The sequence below is a fragment of the Sarcophilus harrisii genome, chromosome 1 (genome assembly GCF_902635505.1).
Source record: "Sarcophilus harrisii chromosome 1, mSarHar1.11, whole genome shotgun sequence".
Taxonomy (NCBI): Eukaryota; Metazoa; Chordata; class Mammalia; order Dasyuromorphia; family Dasyuridae; genus Sarcophilus; species Sarcophilus harrisii.
In genome coordinates this window covers 246,309,147-246,333,559 of record NC_045426.1, presented here as the reverse complement: position 1 = coordinate 246,333,559, position 24,413 = coordinate 246,309,147, and the positions used below count along the sequence as shown (strand labels likewise).

Here is a 24,413-nt window from a genome sequence, read left to right as displayed (position 1 = left end):
AAAAGAGAAACATAAAAAGCAATAGCATTAAAAGAAAACCTGCTCAAATAACGTTTTGGTCATGTATACTTATTGTGTATCTAATTTATATTTTAATATATTTAACTTCTACTGGTCATCCTGCCATCTAGGGGAGGGGATCGGGGGGTAAGAGGTAAAAAATTGGAACAAGAGGTTTGGCAATTGTTAATGCTGTAAAGTTACCCATGCATATATCCTGTAAATAAAAGGCTATTAAATTTAAAAAAAAAAAAAAGAAAGAAAGAAAAAAAAAGAAAACCTGCTCTCTAAACAAGAAAAACATCATGGTCTCCAAAATAGGATGTATAGACAATTTAAGAATTGTAGGTCTCCCAGAAGAACAGTAGTCCAAGAAATTGCCCAGAATTTTCAGAAAACAAAATTATAATCAAAAGAATGCAAGATCACATCTGGAAAAACAAAAACAACTTACCCTATAAACTTCAAGACAACTGTGGTTAAATTTACCAATTACAATGATAAACAAATTCTTCAAATGACCAGGGGAAAAGGCCCTCAAATATGAAAGAAAAAAAAAAGAACCATAAAAATGCTATAATTTTAAAATTCTTTGTCAATTTGCTTGAAGTATACACCTACATGTATACAAATCTAAGCTACTTTAGTACTGAAGCAATATTTATAGAACATGTAAAATTCAGTTGTTTTTTCAGATTTTATAAAATTGTCCCTATATTATACAAAGTTAATAATTATACCTATGATTGTACTGTCTTTCTTTATCAAAAGAGTCTGAAAATTCTTTCTTACAGAAGTCAACGAAAGGTTCTGTTATCCTTGACTACATATTCCATCACATAAACCTAGTGGAGATAGACTATTTTGGACTGCGTTATTGTGACAGAAATCATCAGACGGTAAGTAAAATGGGATTTTAAAAGCTAGGTTATAGTTTTCCAACTGCAATTCAATTAGATTGCCTCATTTTCTACCTTTTCTGACATGATTTTATGGTATCAGATATCTTTTGTTGTTAAAATACCTTTGAAGCTTTGAGAAATAACATTTTTGCATAATTTCTTTACATCCATTTGAAGCATCCCCCCCCCAAAAAAAAAAAAAAAGGATGTATTTTAAATGGAGAAAACATAGGATCAGAAGTAAGGATTCAGCATTCCAAGTGCCTATCTGATTGCATTTTTGTGATATACCACTCTATTCTCAATTTTCCACCTAGTCTATCCTATTAATCTAATGGATTTAGAAGATGGCATAATATGCATTGAGATATTTACAGGAAAAGGACAAGTTAAGTTTTTTTTTAATTTGTTTTTTTTTTTTTTTTTTTGGATGCTATTGTCATATTAAAAATCCCCAAACTTTTGACTTAAAAGGAAATAATTTATATATTATTTTGCATATTCGTTATACCTAATATACTAAAATATTTTTTTCCAGCCCCTGTTATATTAGACTGAATTCACTGAGCTAAGAAAAATAAATGCTTGTTGTTGTGGCTATGGTATGCTAGGCATTGGAATGTGCTAGTGTTATGCTATAAGAAGAAGCTACTGAAAAGACTGTTATTGAGAGATAATAACTTTATAGTTTTATTTCAGTTAGTTTCATGACTTGCCTTTTTCAGGAGATCTTTCATAAAGTGGAGATAAACAAACATGTGTTGACTGGGTATCTCCCAAAGGTATCTATAAAAGTAAGAACCCTTTATTAAAACCCTATTTCAAATGAAGAGAGCTCAACTTTATCAAGGTCAAACTCAGATTATTTTAAAGTAAAAAAATAAATTCTACCCCATAATTGCCATATCTTCATTTTTTAATACTTGAAGTAAACTTTTACAGAATGTAAACCTAAGGTATATAAATACATCAAAGCCTACAAAAGGCATCTTGTATGATATGTCCATATTTGTAAAATAACATTTCTCTTAATGGGAATCTAAAACCAGATCTAAGTCTGGTATTTTAAATCTTTCCTTGAAAGATTGATATTTTACTAAATTTACTTAATCCTTATCAGATTGTTCTTTAATTCATACACACACACACACACACACACACACATGCAACCATGAGAAATAAGAATATTTCAAATGTCATATTTTTAAAATTTTGAGTATTTTTAAATTTATCTACAACTTAAACATAAAATGAGGAAAGAAAAAATAAACACTGCCATATACATAGAAGAATACAAGAGAGGATTCAATATAAAATAATAAATTTCCATTTCAAGAAAATCTGTATAAGAAATATTACATACTGTTTTCAAAACTGCGTCATTTTTCTTTGCTTTCTTGTAGGGTTTGGGTTTTTTTTTTTTTTCTCTGCTATGCACTTTTTACTTTACTTCCCCCTCCTTTGACCTAAAGAAGGCTACAATTAAGCATTGTTACATACATATACATAGATAGATATCTATAAACACATACATATATGTAAGACTGTACTCTGCTTATTTAAACTTATCATCTGTTTCTCTAAAAGTGGATATCATCTTTCTTCATAAGTCCAAATCTTTCCATGTTTTTCTAAATCAACCAGCTAATCATTTCCTATGCCACAGTAACATTCCACCTCAATTATATACTATCTGAGAGATTGTCTTTGAAAATTTTCCCCCCCAATTTTCTGCATTTCTTCTATTTGGGGGTATATACCCTTTTATTTATACAAGAAAATGTTAATTTAAAATAATCAAAATTACGCATTTTATACAAATAATTCTCATGCCTTATAATATAGTTTTAGGTCTGATACTGCTGAATCTATTTTGTTTGCCTCTTTTTCCTCTAGTTTCTTTGAAATTCCCAACTTTTTTATTCTTCCAAATTAGGTTGCTTTCCCCCCCCCCCAACTCAGTGAGATAATTTTTTTAGTTATTTAATTGCTATTGCATTGAATAAATAGGTTAGGTAAAATCATCACTTTTTATTATATTGGTTTTAATCTACTCATGAACAAATAAATATTCCTTCCATTATTTAGATCTGACTTTATTTGTATAAAGTGTTCTGTGTTTGTGTTCATATAGTTCGTGTGTCTGTTTTTGAAGGCATATACTGAGTGTTTATTTAAAATGATCTAAAATAATGTAGTATTCCTAACACATAATGTAATCCCCTTTTTTCTCTTGATTTCATCTGTTTTAGCTTTAACTTTGTTTGAGATCACATTTATTACCCCTGTTTTTTTACATAATAAATTCTATTCCTACCTTTAATGTTATCTTTCTATATGTTTTTCAATTTTTAGTGTTTCCTGAAAGAACATATTATTGAATTAAACATTTTAATCTGCTATCCATTTCCATTTCATGGGTAAATTCAAACCATTCACATTCTAATCTATAATTACTTGTTATATATTTTTTTCTCCTTCCAATTTTGTACTGATAATCTTTTCATATGTATATAAAATATAGATATGAAAATATATGTGTGAAATATATATATGAGACAAGAGTTTATTATTATTGGTCTTTAATGTTATATATCATTTTTTCCATTAAGTTCTCCTGTTTTTGTCACAAATACCTGAAAGTCTTTCAGTTCATTAAATATACTTTTTTTTTTTTCATTCAGAATTATACTTAACTTTGCTGGATAATTTACCCTTAGGCACAACTTCAACTCTTCTGCTTCTGTCAGATATAGTACTCTAAGTCCTTCAATAACTGCTAGGTTTTGTGTAATGCTCATTGTAACTCCATGATTTTTAAATTGGTTTTTTCTTGTGGCTTCCAATATTTTCTTTTAAACCTGGGAACTTTGAAATTTGGTGATGATATTCCTGTAAGTTTTCCTGGAATCTCTTTCATGTGGTTTTTGTTAGATTTTTTCTATTTCTACTTCTCCTTCTTGTTCTAGAACTTAAGGGCAATTTCCCTTGATTATTTCTTGTAATATTATATCAATTCTTTTTTTATAATAATTTTTAGGTAGTCTGACTATTCTTATATTATTTCTCCTCTATCTGTTTTCCAGATTTTATTATGAGATGTTTTACATTCTCTTCTATTTTTTCATTTTTTAAATTTCCTTTTATTATTTCTTGGTATGAATGTCATTAGCTTCCCTTTGTCCAATTTTAGTTTTCAAGGAATTATTTTCTCCTTTAAGTTTTTGATTCTCTATTTCAAATTGGTTTACTGTTTTCTTGAATTTTTTGAATTGCTCTTTTCCTTTTCTAACTTTTTCTTGATTTCTTTTATTTGATTTTTTAAATCCCTTTTAAGTAGGACCATTTGACACTTCTCATTAAGAAAGTACTTTTTTTTTTTTTTTAAGCTCCATTGTCTTCCTCTGAATGTCAACCCAGATCTTTGGTTGCCATAGTAGCCATCTATGGTGGGATTCTTTTTCCTTTGCTTATTCATTTTTTATTTTGTTTGTTTGTTTTATTGTGTTTTTAGCAGCTATTAGTATAGTCAAATTCTAGTCCTGAAGTATGGGGAATGTTGCCTCAAGCCTCAGGTCTTTCTTCCTGGTGTTTTCTGAGGCCTGTTCCAAGGATCAATCTTGAGCTTACCTCTTTATTCACAATTGGGTCACCAACCATGCTATCCCACAAATGATCTTGTTCTCTATGGTCCCTTTAATGGCTGCAAACTACAGCTGTCCTCTCTATCCTGGAACTAAAGCCAGGATACTCTGTTGTAAGTGCCCACAGCCAGTAGGGTACACGATCCTCGCCGACTGCACTTATTATATGTATGCTAGTTCTTCCTTCCTACAGCCAGCCCCAGTCTCAGCCCCAGCCCCAGTTGCATCTGGTCAGCGCCGATGTGTCTGACCATCCCTTGATAGTGAATGATCCTTCAATCTTTACTTTCTCAGTTGTCAAACCCCCACACTGTGAGATGAACGTTTTAAGGCTGAAGCTGCTTCTCTAGCCAGCTGCCTGCAGGGCTTATTGTTTGTTGATTCTACTGAGTTGACCTAGAGATATTTACCCTGAGTGAAAGGCGGAACCTCTGCCTCTGGAGGTTGAATTTTTCCTGAAGACTTTTCTAGTGTCATAGAGCACAACTGCTTTACTGCAACTCTAGTTTATTTCTTCTGTTTTACATTCCCTCTGAGGCAACGTTCTGCCTGTTTGTGGAGGAAATTTGGAGAGCTGAAAGTTTTCTAATCTCCTCCATCTTCCCAGAATCCTCTCCCCTAAATGTCATTATATTATAAAAGAATTAGTTGTTAGAGATAACTACTGAGAGCTTTAAACTAATTACACACATATTTTTTAATTCCAAAGGTTAAATTTTGTTGATAATTAATACTTTTTGGTATATAGGTTTTATAAAGATAACAGAACAAAAAACTAATTGATTTTAGAGCAAGTATTTTAAGTAGAGAGTTGTCAAAGAACGTTATTTGTGTGGGGTGAGAAGATATATGAATGACATAAAGTAAGTTATTGTGAGCTTTTAAATTTTATTATCCTTAAAAAAAAAACTAGGTAAAAAGTGAGATAATTTGCAAGCTTCTAACCTTGTTTTAACATGTTCAAGTAGAGAGTGTGGTATTTTATTAGTGCTTTTAAGTTGTCTGTAGGAATAGGTAAAAAAAAAAAAAATGAGTAAAACAATTGGTGAGAAGTTGGAGATTGGGTTTCTCTATTTTGCCCATACTAGAAATGCAGCAGTCATTCTTGGGCCCAATCTCGCTACTGAATAGTATGGAAGCTTTTATTCTGCTGCATTTTTTATTTGGGCTGGTTCATTCCTCCCTAGGTATCCTGGTGGTCCTCTTTTTCCGTGGACTCATCATATTGGTGCAGGACTTAGTACAGACATATAATTAGTTTTAGCACACTGAAATTCAGAACTCTTGAAGTCAAGAGACCCACCCACCTCAGCCTCCATGGTTTCAGGGCTTATAGGCTATGGGACCATGTATAGCACTGAAATATTAGTGTGTGTGTGTGTGTGTGTGTGTGTGTATGTGTGTGTAGGCAGAAAAGGAAAAAAATTTGCATACGAGAATTTGTTTTGTTTTACTAGGTTTATTTGTTACAAGAGTTTTGCTTTTGTTTGTCCTCTTTCTTTCAATGGAAAGAGAATGTGGAAGGCAGTGTAATGTTAAAAGAAACTGAGCAAGACAAGAGATTAGAGACCAATTCAATAATTTATTAAATGGAGAGAAATACTGGGACCAATGGATCCCAGGGCTAGAGGAGACTATCATCTCAAAGGAGTATCGGGACAGTAGGCCTTTTATGGAATAACATTAACAATGACATAATGCAGATACCTAGGTGGGGATAGCCTCAAAGATGGAGGTTACTGATATTCTAATGACATTAAGGAATTTCTATAACACCTTTATCTCAACCATTAAGAGGGGATGGTCATAACCTTAAGGCAGAATACGAAATAGGACAAATGGAGGAACTGATCACCCCATTAAAAGTGATCTTTAACATTACAGGCAGAACAAATAAATGACAATTGAAAATAGTTTAATAATAATAAATGAACATTAGTATACTATGAGAGAACACCTACCCAGGGAATTACTGGATAATAGAGTGCTTCTTTAAGCAATTAGGATCTTGAGACATATTGTGAGATGCTATTATTGTTCAGTGGCTCTTAACCTTTTCTTGGTCATGAACTCCATTTGCAATTTGGTGAAATCTATTGACCTTTTCTTGATATAATGCTTTTAAATAAATAAATTAATGTAAATTAAAATAAATAATATTTAAATAAAAAACCATAAAAATAGCATAGGAACCAATTTTGTTGAAATTCAGTTATTAGAACTTCAGGTTCATGTGAACATGAGATGGAGGACTACATTTTCTATACTCCTCATTACCTCTCCAAAACTGGGAGAGATTATGCCATTTTAGCTATCTCCATAGTCTAGGATTCCAAAATCCACAATAAAGAAACAATTCAATGAAGTAACAGCAGAGAAGGGTAATTAATCTCTAACCTTATCCAGAACTATCCAACCCTATCAGACTTAGGCAGGGTTGCACAGGTCAACCCACTGACTTGCAAAAGAACTCAATTACCCCTTCCCCTTCCCAAGTTCCTCAGAAAGCCAGTAATCAGTAGCTTGCTTGGGCTTTGAGAGTAATGTGGTGCCAGAGAATTGAGAAATGTAAGAAACAGGAGTAGGATATGTGTATATAAATTTCTCATCACTAAGTCGCAGCAAATAGACCAGCATACATCTGGGGTCCGTTCTGTTGCCCCTCCACAGAAATCACTTGGGCATAGACTAAAGTCAGTGGAATATAATTTGCCTAGTATAGGAAGAGGTTGAAACTTTGAGATCCAGGTCCCAGAGAAAATACCATCAAAGGGAAAGGAGAAAGAAAGTGAACAATAGAACTATAAGAAAAACACAAATTTAGCACTTAGGAGGAAGAAAACTCAACTAAAAACCCTAAGTATAAACATATAAAACAATAGGAAAGATATTAATAACCAAAAGAAAGATGGCCTCTAGAGAGGTCTTTGAATATACAAAAATGATCGTTTGTATGATATATTTTATATCAACCAGAAACACAAAAGGGAATGGAATAATTCACCAAAGAGCAAAAAGAGCTCAAGAGACAACCCAAGGTGATGAATTCTGCAAACTTGAATCTAACCTTAATTTTTTTAAATGGACTTTTTTTTTTTTTTAAAGAGGCAGTTGAAGCATTTCTAAAAAAAAAAAAAAAAAAAAGACTAAATTTAATTGCTTTGCAAATACCCCAGAAAGGTTAAAAAAATATATAGCAATTAAGGGCAGCCAATAAGAAAATAATTGGGAAACCATTATTTCTTTCTAAAAGTACAAAAAAAGACAAGGATAAAAGCAAAAGAAATTAGATGGGAAAAATAGGCGGTGATCAGGGCTGTGTACCAAATATGTGTTAAGTTTCTTGATGTTTTTCAAAGATAGAATGAGAAATGTTCTTGTGCCATGCTTAGTGGGCAATTTACTCAAGATAAAGTAAGGAACAGTAAGATATCAGGAAGCAAACAAATTCATACAGGCCTGTGTGGGCAGAAGTAAAGCAAACCATGAACACCTTCAATAATGCCAACTATATCTTGCAGGAGAAACTAATGAATTATGGGAAATTGCTAGAGCTAAAAAACACACAAGGATATTAAAAAAAACCAAAAAAAAAAACTAAGAGGAATGACCCTATTACAGAAAAATTTTACTTTAGTTACATCCAGTTACAAAAGACCACTACTGATCATCTATTTTAGAATGTCAGGGTTCATAAAAAGCCTGCTATAAAAGAGAATTGATAGAAACATTCCATTTGGAGAAGAACAGGGCATTAGAAGTTATGTATAAGAATATCACCAATGGGAGCAGCAAGAAGAGTACTAGAGTTATTTTCTGCTACTATTATGCAATAAATGTCTATTCAGGTGCACTCAAAGTTTGAATGGGAATTTGGAAGGTTCAACAGAAGTTGATATCTACAGAAAATGAAGAATAAAGTTAGGGACAAAAGGAATTGAGAACCTGTTTATAAACTTATGTGTTTATAAAATAGTCTCAGGGAATTAGGGTTCTACAAAGACATCATAATCAAGTAAATACTATCTATTGCATCATGAATACCATACTTACTATCTATTGTTTATTTGAATTTGGTGAGCAGGTAATAAATAATGAGTTATCTAAAAGGATTTCCTGTTTACCTATCAAAAAGTCTAACACAACTAAATAAGAGCTCAGAAGATGATGATTCCAATGAAGACAGAATTGGGTTTGATATTCACAGAGGGATCAGGAGAATTCAACTGAGTTTTTTTGGTCCGAGAGAATATCTGTTCAGATCATGAAGGCCTTTCTTTACCTAGATTCTTTTTATCCTTCTACTCCAGTTAATTTTTCAAGTTTAATTTGTATTATTAACATGTCCTCCATTTTATTAAAACTAGAGAATCAACAAAAGAATAAATCAAGTCCTGATCTGTAGCATTTGCCACTATCTCAGTATTTCATACTGAAAATTTAACTCTCCTGAGGTAGTATAAACTGGTTCAATCACATCCCTGGCTACAACTCATAGACTACTATAGTCTTAAAAGAATTGAATTTGAAGATCATATGAAGTGCCATGGAAAGGTACATGCTGGGGTGTCTAAGGATGGACACCTGGGATTGATAACATCATCCACAAGTACTGCAGGGCAATGGAAAATGCAGATATTGCTAAATAATCACAGCTAGTATTGATAATCATTCAGAAGCTCAGAATTTTGACTGAAAACAAAAGGTTCTGTATTTTTAACAGTAAACATAGCCCATACAGAAACTCAGGACATCATAAAAATGTCAGGTTTGTTTTGCTGGTGACTGAGCTTGCTTATGATGCTTCAGGAAAAGAAAACAAAACAAAATAAAAAAACAAAAGCAAGAAAAGTGATTTCTCAAGGGGTTGGCTATCTGATGCCCAATAATGGAGTATATATAAAATGAGTTTTATATTTAACTGAACTATAGATGGATAGATATATTTTCCATGATATTTCATTTTGCAATAAACTTTTATATTATGCTTCATGATATGAATATAATGTTGATATATATCTATGTATGCAGTGCTTTGCATATACTGATGGTAATGTACTTCCTTGATATGCATTTTGATATTTTTCTTACTATGCTCTGCATAGATTACACATTTGGGGTTTATAAATTTTATATTGCCTAATATATTGTAATTACATACTATAATACATTGTATTTATTGTTTGTCTATAGTGATTTGCAGTCATAATATCAATATGTAATAACTATTAATTATGTGAATTTTTTAATATGTTTACTTCTGTAAGCTATTTTGTATACCCACCAGAATCTTTGTGTATAAATTACAGAACATTTTTCACTGTGATAAAGTTATAAAGAAGGACCTTTTAAACAGAAAAGAGAGGAATGTGGTCTTAGATGTGTCTGTACCTTTTCCTGCTTCTCAAATTGAGAAAGTGGATTGGGTCTGGGAATTTAAATCTTTAGCTCTTGGTACTTTGGAGCTTGATCTGACTAGTTTTTTGAGAACCATTGTTAAATTATCGATGCCAACGTTTATACTTTAAAAGTAAACAAATGCTACAGATTTATTGTTTTATTGATTATCTCTACTTGAGAAAATGATGGAGAAAATGCTGATACTGAGATAAAATTTAAAAGTATATAATTTTTTTTCAGAGGGTGGGAGTGATGTAATATTGCTTCTAGGGGAAACAGCAATAATTTTAAGGGCCTCTGACTTTAGGGGGCTTCTGTTCTAACAATGTGTCAGTGATTATAAATCTTCTGGCTTTGGAATCTGTGAACTTAAGGCCCTTTGATATAAGAATGCTATTGTTCTGTCAATGATTATAAAACTCTTCTGGCCTAGGAATATAGTAATATTTCTTCCCTTAAACTTAGGGAAGACATATTAGTGATCCTGAGACTCTCTAACTTTAGGATGCTATTGTTCTAACAATCTTGTCTGTCAATGATTCTAAAGTCTTCTGGTTTCTATGCTATAACTGCTGCTGTTTCTTCTTTTTTAATAATAATTTTTTATTTTCTAAATACATGCAAAAATAGTTTTCAGCATTCACCCTTGCAAAACCTTATGATCTAAATTTTTCTCTCCCCTTAATTCTCACATCCCTTCCCCTAAACAGCAAGTAATCCAATATAGGTTAAATATGTTGTGCTATAGCTTTTTACAAGTATAACTTTATTTGATTTTCACAGCAATTTTGTGAAGAAGGTGCTATTATTATCTCCATTTTACAGCTGAGAAAACTGAGGTCAACAGAGATTAAGTGATTTGCCCAGAGTCATATAGCTATTAGGCCAAATTTAAACTCAGGTCTTCCACTAGGCCTAGTTCAAAGCTTTTCTATTGAGGCACCATCTACCTGCTTGGAAGGAAAGGGAGGGAGGGCATCTAAGACTTTTCCTCAATTCATGGATGAACCAAGAACTACTGTGTATTTTTTCCAGAAAGCCTGGAACTAAAACTGAAAGAACTTGGCAGACCTCACTCTTTTCATGAAAGAATAGACAGTATTATGCATTCAGAAGTCTTTCCTAGTCCATCTCTTGTCCTGCTGTATATTCTTTGTCCCTAGTCTTAAGAACCCTGAAGTCTTATTCTTGCCTAAATAGCCTGTGCTTTCATGCTTTTAAACTTAGCTTCCTGGTTACTGGTTTTCTACATTCATCTCAATTTTATTAATACCTACCAAATGCAAAATATTTCTAGAGGTTGGGGGTATAAAAGTTGCTCCTGCCCTTAAGCTTTTGGGGGGAGGGGTCAGTGTTTTCAAGTAAATGCAACTTAATTTCCTTTGGAAAGAAATAGAACTTAAAAGGTAAATGGGAAACTGTTTGAAAATCTAAGCTTTGAAAAACAAAAGATTGAACTGAAATTTGTTATTTCCTCACCTTGACGTTAATTTTGTTGACTCTACCTACTTGATGAGGTCCTGAGTAACTAGATGAGGTTGGCAGAGAAAGGCTGAAGTACTGATAAAATTACTCCCTGAGGCAAGCAGGGAAGGGCATTGATGGGGATCAGTTTAATCTCATAAGTCTGTGAAGTCCTGTGTAGCCCCACCTTGCTGTATCCAGTCAGAAATTGGACTAATGTCAGCCAACACCATCTTTCCTGAATCCCTTTGGAGGTAATAGCTGGCCATAGCAATTTGCCTTGTAGTGTCTTTCTCCTTCTAGCTAACTCTTTTAGGGTGCTATATTCTTCTTATGCCACAGTTCCCTTTTAATGTACTGACCCAGTTTCTCCATTGTCCTATTTAGTTATTCTGCCTCAGGTTATGACCTTTCCCTCTTAATGTTGATGAGATAAAGGTTTTATATCTTTAGACTATTGTCATTCCTTCTTAATGTTTGGCAGGATAAAGGTCTATCCATTTTAGACATCATTAGAATATCAGTAACCTCTCCAGTACCTCCCTCCATTGTGTCATCCTAGGTGCCTCTCCCCATTAGGTTACCCTTATCCAGGTACCTCCCCCATTACTTAATGCTGGATTCTTTGAGATGATAGTCTCATCCAGTCCTGGGACCAACCATGAATCCATTTGGTCCCAGTATTTCTCTCCATTTAATAAACGATTAAATCGGTCTCTAATCTGTCTTGCTCAGTTTCTGTGGCATTCCATTCCATGGCTTTAGCCTGCCCCCTAAGACCATACTCCAACCACATGGATTGTTCCCATTCTCCTGGTTAATTGTGAGTTTCACTAGGGAACTTTTTCCCATAGTTTCTTGTTATATGCTCTCCCAACTCTATTTCATATTTACCATTTCTGATGTCTTTTTATCTCTTCATTTTCTCTTTAATATCTTTTCCCAAATTAACTTACCTTTTGCCAAAGAGAATGGCTGTTGTGAATTCTTCACTTGACTGAAGCATTTGGTGCTAATTGCTCTTCTAAATCTTATCACCTGGTGTTGGAACTAGGCATTGCTTATCTGTACACATCATGCTTATCTACTATTTAGAAGATTGTTATGACAGGAGTCATCATAACTAAATTATCATGTGTGTACTAAGTCTCTCTATTCTGATCCAATTTTTTGTTGGATTTAATATTGTGGTCAACTAGAACTCCTACAATCAGTTGAGGCCTAAAATAAATCAAAGCCCTGAGATGAGGAATAAATTATCTTTAATTGAAATAACAGGGTAGCAAAATGGCCACCCAGGAAGATGTCCCATGAGTATAGAGCACAATGGATTTCCCAACCAAGAGATCCAAGACAAGTTCTTTATACTTTTAGGAGGTAGTATTGATGGAGTGAATGAGACCCCAGCAAAAGGCCTTGTCTGTGCTTGCAGCCCAGGTGGGCCATTAGGAAAGGCTTGACAGAAGAATTTGTAAATTTGTAAAATTTAAGTGGAATTTGAGTGGGTCTTTGTTGAAACGGGCCTTACCTAATTGAATTTCCACAGTTCCTCCCAGAAATAAGCCAGGAGGAGCATTGACAGGATTATCTTGTAATTCCTTGTCAAATTCCTTACACTGACAAAATTATCATGACCCAACAATTACTATATCCATTAAGTGGGCTCCTATAATGATATATGTCCTATAATGATATATTTGTAGTTTGGCTTGATATTAATTTCTTTTTCTTTTCTTTTCTTTTCTTTTTTCTTTTTTTTTTTTTTTTGCTGAGGCAATTAGGGTTAAGTGACTTATCCAGGGTCTTCACTTGCCATATCAGTTCCCACAACTTCCTATCCTAGGGTTCAAAGTTCATCCCCCCAGAGATCCTATGACCTCCCCAGGGTCCCAGCTTTGGGAACAGGGATCATGTGACTCAATACTGAGAAATACTTCATCCAATCAGTCCCATTCAATTCTATGTATGAGATAGCAAGACCAGGCCATTCATTCTGGCTGCTTTGCCCTTTATGTCATCAATCTCAGTGGAAGAGTGGGTAAGATCTTTAAAGGCTTAGATCCAACTTGTGTTGGGTTCCTTTACTAGACAAAGTCTTAGGGTGGGGAGTTAGGGTGTGATTCAGCTCAGCCTAAAGGACTTTATTTTAAAGTAGGAATGTAAGGACAGTACTGGAATGTATGACATTGCTATGGAAATTAATATGTCCATATTACATTGGAATATTAATTCCAATTAATTAATATTACATATGCTATTTTTAAAATTTTTCTGTTAATTAAAAAAAAATAGAATAGAAAAAAAAAGACAGAAAAGGAAAATAAAACAATACAGGACATTGTCATGTGCCCAGCAGAACATCAGGGGGAGAATTCAAAATATGTAACAATAAATTTTCAGTTTTAGAAAGGACATGTAATAGTAGAAGAAATTATATTCGTGAGTGTCCATCTTTTCTTTGTTTCCTAATAGCTTGATCTTTTGTTCTCTGTTAAGCACTTTTTTTTACTTTATTCTTTTCTTCCCCTTTTATCCTCAATTACCTCCAGCTGGCCATAGTTAAGCAGAGATATATTTAATAGATATGTACACACACACACATGCATATACACATTCATACTCATCCATAGACCCACACATATATAATATATACACACATAAAGCAACATACATACATATTTACATATACTTTAATGAGATGAGGTGAGATCTTTCAAGACAGTTGTGAAAATCAAGTAAGGTTTCATCTATTTCAGAGTTTGAGTAGGCCTGAAGGACTTTAAGCATTAAGTCAAGATATCCTCCTATGACATTAGTGTCTTTCTGTTTAGGTTAAATATGGGCAACTATGTACTTATTGGTCAAGTTCAATTTCTTGGGTAGTCCTCGCATTTAGAATGTAAGATCCTCAGCCAATAAGGAGGAGGATCAGTGATGGGAGGTGGTATTTATGTTAGGGATTAAAAGTGTTGATCCTGCCCCCTACAGTGCCTCCTCCCTTCAATTATCTGGATTATCTGCTCCACAGGTAGGACTCCAGATTCTCCCCAGAACTGATGATAAACTTTGCTTTGCTTCTAGAGATCTCTCCAGCTTTTTTTTTAATTAAATGGTGTCTGAACCACGCATACTCACACACACTCACACATATACATGCATTCGACCATATGTAAACATGCATCTAAAACAATATCAGTGATTTCTCTCTTGATTGAATCTTTGACTTTGTCAAAAATCAGTGATTACTATCTGTACTTTTTTTCCCTAATAAATTCTACTCCTGCTCCTAAGTGTAGTATTTTGTGTATATCTCTTCTTTCCTATACTTGCTTAGTCTTCTGTTTAAATTCTGCTCCTTAACTTAACGTGCAATAGCACGTTAAGTTAAGCTTAACCTCCCCCTCTCCATGGATTCCTCCCTTTTCTTCTTCTACCCTTTGCTTCCTTCTCCATCCATCCCCCCTCCTTATTTGTAGATTTTGGAGGGTGCTATATCCTTCATGGTATATATGTAGTGTTACCTATTTAACCCATTCCCAGCATGAGTAGATTTTCAGAACTATGAGTCCTCCCTTCTCTAATGCTTCTATGTCAATTCTTCCTCTGCACCTCATTTGTATAAATCTTTTTTTTTTTCTTCATTATTATAACTTTTTATTGACAGAACCCATGCCTGGGCAATTTTTTACAACATCTCTTGCACTCACTTCTGTTCCGACTTTTCCCCTCCCTCCTTCCACCCCCTCCCCAGTTTCATCCCCTCCCCCAGATGGCAAGCAGTCCTATACATGTTAAATAGGTTACAGTATATCCTAGATACAATATATGTGTGCAGAACCGAACAGTTCTCTTGTTGTACAGGAAGAATTGGATTTACAAGGTATAAATAACAAGGGAAGAAAAACAAAAATGCAGTGTTCTTTCTTTGCATATAGCTGCTTCTGTCCATCATTAATCAATTCGAACTGAATTAGATCTTTTTGTGGAAGAAATCCACTTCCATCAGAAGACGTCCTCATACAGTATCATTGTTGAACTATATAATGATCTCCTGGTTCTGCTCATTTACTTAGCATCAGTTCATGCAAGTCTCTCCAAGCCTCTCTGTATTCATCCTGCTGGTTATTTCTTACAGAACAATAATATTCCCTAACATATATCACAATTTACCCAACCATTCTCCAATTGATGGGCATCCATTCATTTTCCAGTTTTTAGCCACTATAAACAAGGCTGCCACAAACTAAATCTCTTTTGATCTCCCCAATTACTGATGCTGATTTTAAATGTGAAAACATAAATAATTTGTTCATGTTAAACTCCTTGAAATTAATCTTGGATATTGGCTCTTGTGTGTTAAATTTTCTATTGAGCTTGCTTGAGTTTGGTTGAAACAAAACCCTGAAAAATCTGTGAGTTCACTGAATGTCCCTTTTTTTTTTCCATTCAACATTGTGGATAATTTTGCTGAATATACTATTTTTGGCCAGAAGCCTAGTTCTTTTGATTGCAGTTTTATGTGATTTCAGGATCTGGAGTCTTTTATTTTGTCTGCTGCTAAGTCCTGTACATTTCTAATTGTAACTCTAGCATATTTGAATTTTTTTTTTCTTGTTTCTTGCAAAAGATCTGGGAGTAATTTGGCAGTAATATTCCTATGGATTTTCCACAAAGGATCTCCTTGAGGTCATGATCAATGGATTTTTTTCTATTTCTATTCTCCCCTTCTGTTCTCTCACTCCAGGACAATTTTCTTAGATTATTTCTTGCATTATTGTGTCAAGGTTCTTTCAAGTTCAAGCTTTCAGGTAGTTCAATATTCTTTTATTTATATTTTCTCTTCTTGTTCTGTTCTTCAGATGTGTTGTTTTACTTATGTTTCACATTCTGTTCCATTTTTTAAATTCTTTATATCCTGTTTTGTTATTTCTTGGGTTCCCTCAGTCTTCCCAGACTCAGACCCCCAACAGAAGTTCTGTAAGCTGTACTGGAGGTGAAAGTTTTTGTGCTAACCCCAGGGTTCCCCACTTGGTGTTTGGGTAAAACTAGTTTAGAAATTTTTATACTTCACATGGGGGTCTTTCTTTGGATCTTCATGGGCTATCCCTGGAGGACCCCTGTTCTGTCCTAACTCTTCTTGATTTTTCACCAGCCTATGTTCACTCTGAGGTGCAAATTTGTTCTATTTGTGCAGGATATCTGGAGAGCTTGAAATTTACTGACTTACTTTGTCATCTTCCCAGAATCTTGCTCCAACATTTACTATAAACAATTACCTGCCAACCTTTTTCTGATAAACTCCTATTTAGTCATAGTTGGTCAACCTTGTACTTGTAAATATGTTTTTTGGATCCAAATATAAGACTTTACACATATTCTGTTTAATTTAATCTTCTTAGAAAGATTAAATCCAATGTTCTAGCCTGTCATAATCTTTTTTAATCCATCATCTATTTTATTAACTATGTATTCCTATTAGGTTTTTTTGTCATCTTTCAAATTTGACAATCATCTTCCTTACACCTTTTTTAAGCTATTGATTAAAAAAAAGTTAAAAAGCATAAGGCCAACTACTAGGAACTCAACTAAAGATCTTTTTCCAAGTTGACATTGAATCATTAGTGGTTACTCTTTGGTTCAGCAGTCAACTGGTTCTGAATCAATTTGTATTGTCATGTAGCTCACATATCTCAGACATTATGTGACATTCTTGGGGTACTTTGCTAAAATATAACAAAGTATTTCTACAATCTTAATATCTTAATAACCTGTTAAAAAAGGCAATGACATTGTCCTCACATGAACTGTTTTTAAGGAAGCCATGCTGGTTCATTGTGGTATTTCTTTTTCTAAAGTTCACTAACTATCCTTTTAATGAAGTTCTAGAAATTTGCAGTATAGAGAATCAAAGTCAGGATCACTGATCTGTAGTTTATGATCCTCATAGGTTTCTTTTTCTTTTCTTTTTTTGCTCTATTTTCAATAACTATAAATAAAATAAATAACTTCTCCCCTCTCACGATTTGATACATGGTATCTATATAATAAAAATAGTGTATACATAAAGAGAAATACACTTTATTCTCTTGGGAGGAAATGGTTTCCCATTTATAACAAATAAGACACCTCTTGCACATTCCTTTGATAAATCAGAAGAGTTCAATAGCATCTATGCTTCTATTTTACTTGGAAGGGAGTCCAAGTACTGCTTGAGAGTGAATCCATTGTGTTGCTTCTTAAAGTCATATTTATTGCATATTTACTATTCATAATAAAACCTGGGAAAAGCAGACTTATTTTTGATTGATTTTCATTTTCTTTGCTATAGCTATAACCCCTGGTGTTTAATCAGTCTTTTTGTTTTTGTTTTTAACAGAAACAAGTTAGAATCATCATGTAAAAAGCTGGTCTTGATTTGTCTTTCATTATCCTTCTTTCTAAAATATTTATTATACCCAAGAGGCATACACAACTTTATTGTTTTCCTACATCGTAAAAACTATATGTTGGGGTAGCAAAGAACTGGAAATTGTAGGGATATTCATCAACTGGGAAATGGCTGGACAAATTGGAGTATATGATTGTGATGGAATACTACTGTGCTTTGAGAAATTATAAACTTGAGTAGCTTAGAAGAACATGGATAGAATTTGCATGAAATGATGAAGAGTAAAATGTGCAGAAACAAGAACACAGTATATAGCAATAGCAATGTTGTTTTAAAAACAATTTTGAATGAATAAGTCATTTTGACTTATAAATACCCAAAGCAATTTAAAAAGACATATGAAAAGATTGTAATTTTATAAACTTGAGTCTGGGAAAGTTTATTGAAATATTGGCTAGCTGATAAGTTGTATTAGGAGCTCTGGTAATAGATATAATGATTCTAGTAACTTTTTCATAGGTAATATGTTTTTGCCTAATTAATATGTTGACATAATAATCTTGATTTAACTTTACATTAATTAATAATAAAGATTTTTTCATTAAAATAAAATTAACTTGCTATTGGTATATTATGGGTTAATTCCAATTCATGCCAATTTCCTGATATTTTAATAAGTCTAAAACTGAAATGAAATGAAATACTCATAGGCTCTTGAACAGTTAATTAAAGGAAGTTTATGGAACCAGTAAGGAGTGGAGTCATGATGACAGATAAAAGGCAGGAATTCACCTGAGCTCTCCCAAATCCACCCTCCCCACCCCCCACCCCCCGGAAGAGCTTTAAAATCCCACTTCAAAATTAATTCTGGAGTAGAAAACCCAACAAAATAATAGGGTGAAATGGGGCAGCTAGGTGGTGCAGTGGATAGAGCATCAACCCTGGATCTGAGTTCAAATTTGGCCTCAGACACTTAGCACTTCCTAGCTATGTGACCCTGGGCAAGTCACTTAATCCTAATCGCCTTAGCAAAAAAAACAAAATTAAATGGGGTGAAACAATATTCCAGTTTCACAAGTCCCCACCAGGTAGAACACAAGGACAGCACAATCCAGCACAAGCAAGGCCCTACCTAGATAATACCAGGGCTTAGAGGCAACTGAATCAGCAGCTGTGGCTTCCAGAGTTCTTAGCCCAGAGACAGTAAGAGAGTTGAACAGAGGATTACAGGGAACCCTTACCTGGCACTGGATGCAGAACTCTGTTGCATTGCCCATTTGTGACAAGTTGTTGTCTTGGGTCAAAGTCCCAGGGTGAGGAGGTATTTACCAAAACTTGCAGCCTAAGAGGAGTAGGGACCCTGGTCACAATTCCAGTGTAGAAAAGAGTGCTTGATCATTCTCCAACTAATAAATGGTCAAAGGATATGAATAGACAATTTTCAGATGATGAAATTAAAACCATTTCCAGTAATATGAAAAGGTGCTCTAAATCACTATTGTTCAGAGAAAAACAAATTAAAACAACTCTGAGATACCACTACACATCTTTCAGATTGACTTAGATGACAGGAAAAGATAATGATGAATGTTGGAGGGAATGTGGGAAAATTGGGACACTGATACATTGTTGGTGGTTGTGAACAGATCCAACTGTTCTGGAGAGTAATAATGGAACTATGCCCAAAGGACTATCAAACTGTGCATACCCTTTGACCCAACAATGTTTCTATTGGGCCTATATCCCAGAGAAATCTTAAAGGAAGGGGACCCACATGTGCAAAAATATTTGTGCCAGCCCTTTTTTATACTGGCAAGAAACTGGAAACTGAGTGGAATTCCCATCAATTGGGGAATAGCTGAAGACGTTATGGAATATGAATGTTTTGGAATACTATTGTTCTGTAAGAAATGACTAACAGCATGATTTCAGAGAGGCTGGAGAGACTTACATGAACTGATGCTAAGTGAAATGAGCAGAATCAGGAGATCATTGTACATGGCAACATCAATATTATACAACGATTAATTCTGATGAAAGTGACTTTCCAATAATGAGATGATTGATGCCAGTTCCAATAATCTTGTGATGAAGAGAGCCATTTACATCCAGAGAGAGGACTGTGGGAAATGAATGTAGATCACAACATGACTTTTTCACTCTTTTGTTGTTGTTTGCTTACATTTTGTTTTCTTACTCATTTACTTTCCTTTTTTTTGATCGGTTATTCTTGTGCAGCAAGAGAATTATATAAATATGTTTATACATATTGGATTTAACATATATTTTAACATGTTTAACATATATTAGATTGCTTGCTATCTAGGGGAGGAGATGGGGGAAGGAGGAGAAAATCTGAAATACAAGGCAATGTAAAAGTCAATGCTGTCAAATTATCCGTGAATATGTTTTGAAAATAAAAAGCTTTAAAAAATTTAAAAAAAATTAGTTAGCCAGTCTAGAATTCCATCAAGATTGACTGAGGAATTTTTACCCACAATCCCTAAAGGGAAAAAAAAGAATAAACATTTCTTCATTTAAAAAAAGAAAAGAAAAAAAGTGCTTGAGATTGTTCACAGACCAGAGCAAAGATTATACTACCTTGGAAGAACGGAAAGTTTATCACCCCACCCACCTCCAAACTGGCTCTGAAAACAGTTGTACAAGAAAACCTGAACAGTGCCTCCTTTACTCCAGGAATAGAGTCCCACTTTAATGTCAAGTCAAAAGTCAAGATTTAGCTTGGAAAAAATGAGCAAACAACAAAATAGAACTTGAGTATTGAAAGTTACTATGGTGACAGGGAAGATCAAAACACAAACTCAGAAAAAAGACAACAAAATCAAAATTCTAAATGCAAAGCCAAATTTATAAGAATACAAACCATTCCTAAAATGATAAGCAAAGGATATGAGCAAGCAGTTTTCAGATGAAGTATTCAAAGCTATTTATAGTCATATTTTTAAATGCTTTAAATCATTATTGAGGAAAGAAATTCAAAATAAAACAACTCTGAAGTACCATCCATACCTTTCGGATTGGTAAATATAACAGAAAAGGAAAACAACAAATGTTGGAGAGAATGAGGGAAAATGAAATACTAACACACTGTTGTGAACTGATATAACCATTCTTTAGAGTAATTTGGAATTATATCCAAAAGGCTAACAAACTATATGTACCCTTTTATCCAGTAATTCTGTTACTGGGTTTATATCCCAAAAAAGATAAACTTATATTTACAAAAATATTTATAGCAACTCTTTTTGTAGTGGCTAAGAATTAGAAGTTCAAGGGATCCCATTACTTGGGGAAGTGACTTTACAATTTATAGTAAATGTGACAGAATACTATTGTGCTATAAGAAATGATGAGCAGGGTGCTCTCAGAAAAATCTGGAAAGACTTTACATGAACAAATGCAATGTGAAATGATCAAAACTTTAAGAATATTGTACACAGTGACATCAATATTATGTGATGATCAACTGTAAATGATAACTATTCTCAGCAATACAATTCTGAAAAACTTATGAAGAAAAACTCTAACCACCTGTAGAGAAAGAATTGATGGAATCTTAGTGCAGATCAAAACATACTTTTTAAAAACAGTCTTTGTTTTTCTTGTTCTTTTTGCTCTGTATTTTCTTTTACTACGTGACTCATGTGGAGGTGTGTTTTACATGACTGCACATGTATGGCCTATATCAAATTGCTTGCCTTCTCAGAAAGAAGGGTGGGGAGGAAAGAAGGAGAAAAAACTTGGAACCCAAAGATTTTTAAAAAATCAATATTTAAAATTGTTTTTTATATCTAATTGGATAAAAATAAAATACCAAGAAGGAAGTTTATTTAGCTATACCAGGGAAGGATATTTTTATAAGCAAATTAAATGATGAATTATTTTAGCTAAGTGCAACTTGATGTTAGTCATGCTGTTGGTCCACTGTCAGAAGCCTCTAAAAATGTAGGTGAAACTACTTTTATGCTCGAGAATAGGAAGCTGTGCCAACAATGTTAGTCAGTCTTCAAGCCAATCAAATTTCAAATTAGAGTTTTGGTGTCTCATGCAGAAAAAAGCTAGACTTCCAAAAACATAAGCCCTATTTACATTGAAAAACCCTAGGATCTTTCAATTGCATTACAGGGAATATTCCTTCTTTCATTTTACCTTGATGCTTACATAGATCCAACCTTAATTTTAAAAATGTACTTGTAAACAGGTCTATTATTCTGTTCTATTTCATAGACTTCACAGTAGTTTCAGCTACCACTAGAGTATCATGAGATTTCTAGAGGACTGTCACCATCTCCAGAATGCTAGTCTGACAGAGGGGAAATGACTTACCCAGTTAGTTAAAACAACCTTGGTAATCTGGTTTCTCAGTCTTTTATGCAGTAAATCAAATGGAAAAGTTGAGATGTTGTAGAGACAGGTACATTGACAGTAGGGAAAAAAAAGGAAAAACATTAAGTCCAACAATAAATAAGAGAGAAAAATTATAAAAATATATGAAAAGTATTTATACCTTTGAAAATAGCTGGCTCTGGAGAGACTTACATGAACTGATGCTGAGTGAAATGAGTAGGACCAGGAGATCATTATATACTTCAACAACAATACTATATGATGACCAGTTCTGATGGACCAGGCCATCAGCAACGAAATCAACCAAATCATTTCTAATGGAGCAGTAATGAACTGAACTAGCTATGCCCAGAAAAAGAACTCTGGGAGATGACTAAAAACCATTACATTGAATTCCCAATCCCTATATTTATGCACACCTGCATTTTTGATTTCCTTCACAAGCTAATTGTACAATATTTCAGAGTCTGATTCTTTTTGTACAGCAAAATAACGTTTTGGTCATGTATACTTATTGTGTATCTAATTTATATTTTAATATATTTAACATCTACTGGTCATCCTGCCATCTAGGGGAGGGGGTGGGGGGGGTAAGAGGTGAAAAATTGGAATAAGAGGTTTGGCAATTGTTAATGCTGTAAAGTTACCCATGTATATATCCTGTAAATAAAAGGCTATTAAATAAAATAAAATAAAAAATAATGCTCAAAAAAAAAAAAAAAATGAGTAGGACCAGGAGATCATTATATACTTCAACAATAATACTTTATGATGATCAATTCTGACGGACCTGGCCATCTTCAGCAATGAGATGAACCAAAGCAGCTCCAATAGAGCAGGAATGAATTGAACCAGCTACACCCAGTGAAAGAATTCTGGGAGATGACTATGAACCATTATAGAATTCCCAATCCCTTTATTTTTGTCCTCCTGCATTTTTGATTTCCTTCACAAGCTAATAGTACACTATTTCAAACTCCCATTCTTTTTGTACAGCAAAATAACTGTTAGGACATTTTTGCTTATATTGTGTTTAATTTATACTTTAACATACTTAAAACATATTGGTCAACCTGCCATCCGGGAAAGAGGGGAAAAATTGGAACAAAAGGTTTGGCAATTGTCAATGCTGTAAAATTACCCATGGATATACCTTGTAAATAAAAAGCTATAAAAAAAAGAAGAAGAAGAAAATAACTGGCTCTTTCTCCCATATAGTGCTTCTGGTAGCTACATAGGGAAAAGTCCTAAGCTCAGTTAAGGGAGAAAAAAAAAGGAAGGTTAAGGCTTAGGGCAAGCTGGAGCCAACTTGAACCCGCTCCTTATTATATTTTTCAATCATAGCATCTACCTTTCAGAAAAATGTAAAATCAAAACTTTATTGCTTTGTTGATTTTTCTAGACTTATGAAACTAATGAATAAAATGTTATTCATGTAGATTAAACCTTAAGTGTGTTTTGTACACGTTTTTAAAAAGAGACATTTATAAAAATTTACCATCACACTATTGTTTAAGGAATGACTTTAAGTCTTAGCATAAAAGCACTGATGTGAAGTAAACCATTCCCAAATGATCCCTTATAAATCCCTTCTGGACACTGTTGTCCAGAATCTATCAATTATTTGTTACATGCAAAGATTGTATATTAGATTCAAAATATGACAAGAAAATAAACACAAAAATCATAGAACAATCAAGCAGTTAATAATTCTTAATCAGAATGTTGCGTAGAATTTTTGGCAAACCAGTAAGAATTCAAATGGAACATAAATATAAGTTATGTGTATCTTTAGTAAGTAACCCAGGGCACGCTTGAGGGACTGCAATAGCTATTGTAACTCATACTGGCTCATGTCCTGCCTTCTGTAGGTTTACAGAAAGACAGTGTCTCTTTACCATTAACTAACAAGGTGTAGAGCTACTCCAGTCTAATAATAATAACATTAACTAGCATTTTTATAGAGTGTTTAAGATTTGCAAAGTACACATGTAAGATGGGGAGGAACACTCATCAAGAAGGATCCAGGCCTGGGAACATACAAAGGGAGCTCTATCTGGTATTAACCTACATGAATGTTTGGGGAATTCACTTCGAAAAGTGTATAATGATGAAGCCCTGCCTCTAATTCAGAGCATGAACAAATATTCTGTGACTGTTTCCTGTCTGCCTAAAACACTAATGAAGAAAAGCTTTTTTCAATTATTGCTGAGCTAGAGCTCAGTATATATTACAAAGGCACTGACA

At 33.7% G+C, this 24,413-nt stretch overlaps 1 protein-coding gene across 1 annotated transcript in view; it reads left to right on the top strand.

The window, feature by feature from the left end:
- The window catches only part of EPB41L4A (erythrocyte membrane protein band 4.1 like 4A), a 168,324-nt gene that overhangs the window by 46,531 nt on the left and 97,380 nt on the right, over positions 1 to 24,413 (top strand). The window contains exon 2 of the mRNA XM_031939383.1: positions 795 to 899. Within this exon, the coding sequence (XP_031795243.1) occupies positions 795 to 899 (105 nt within the window). The remainder of the gene's footprint in view (positions 1 to 794; positions 900 to 24,413) is intronic.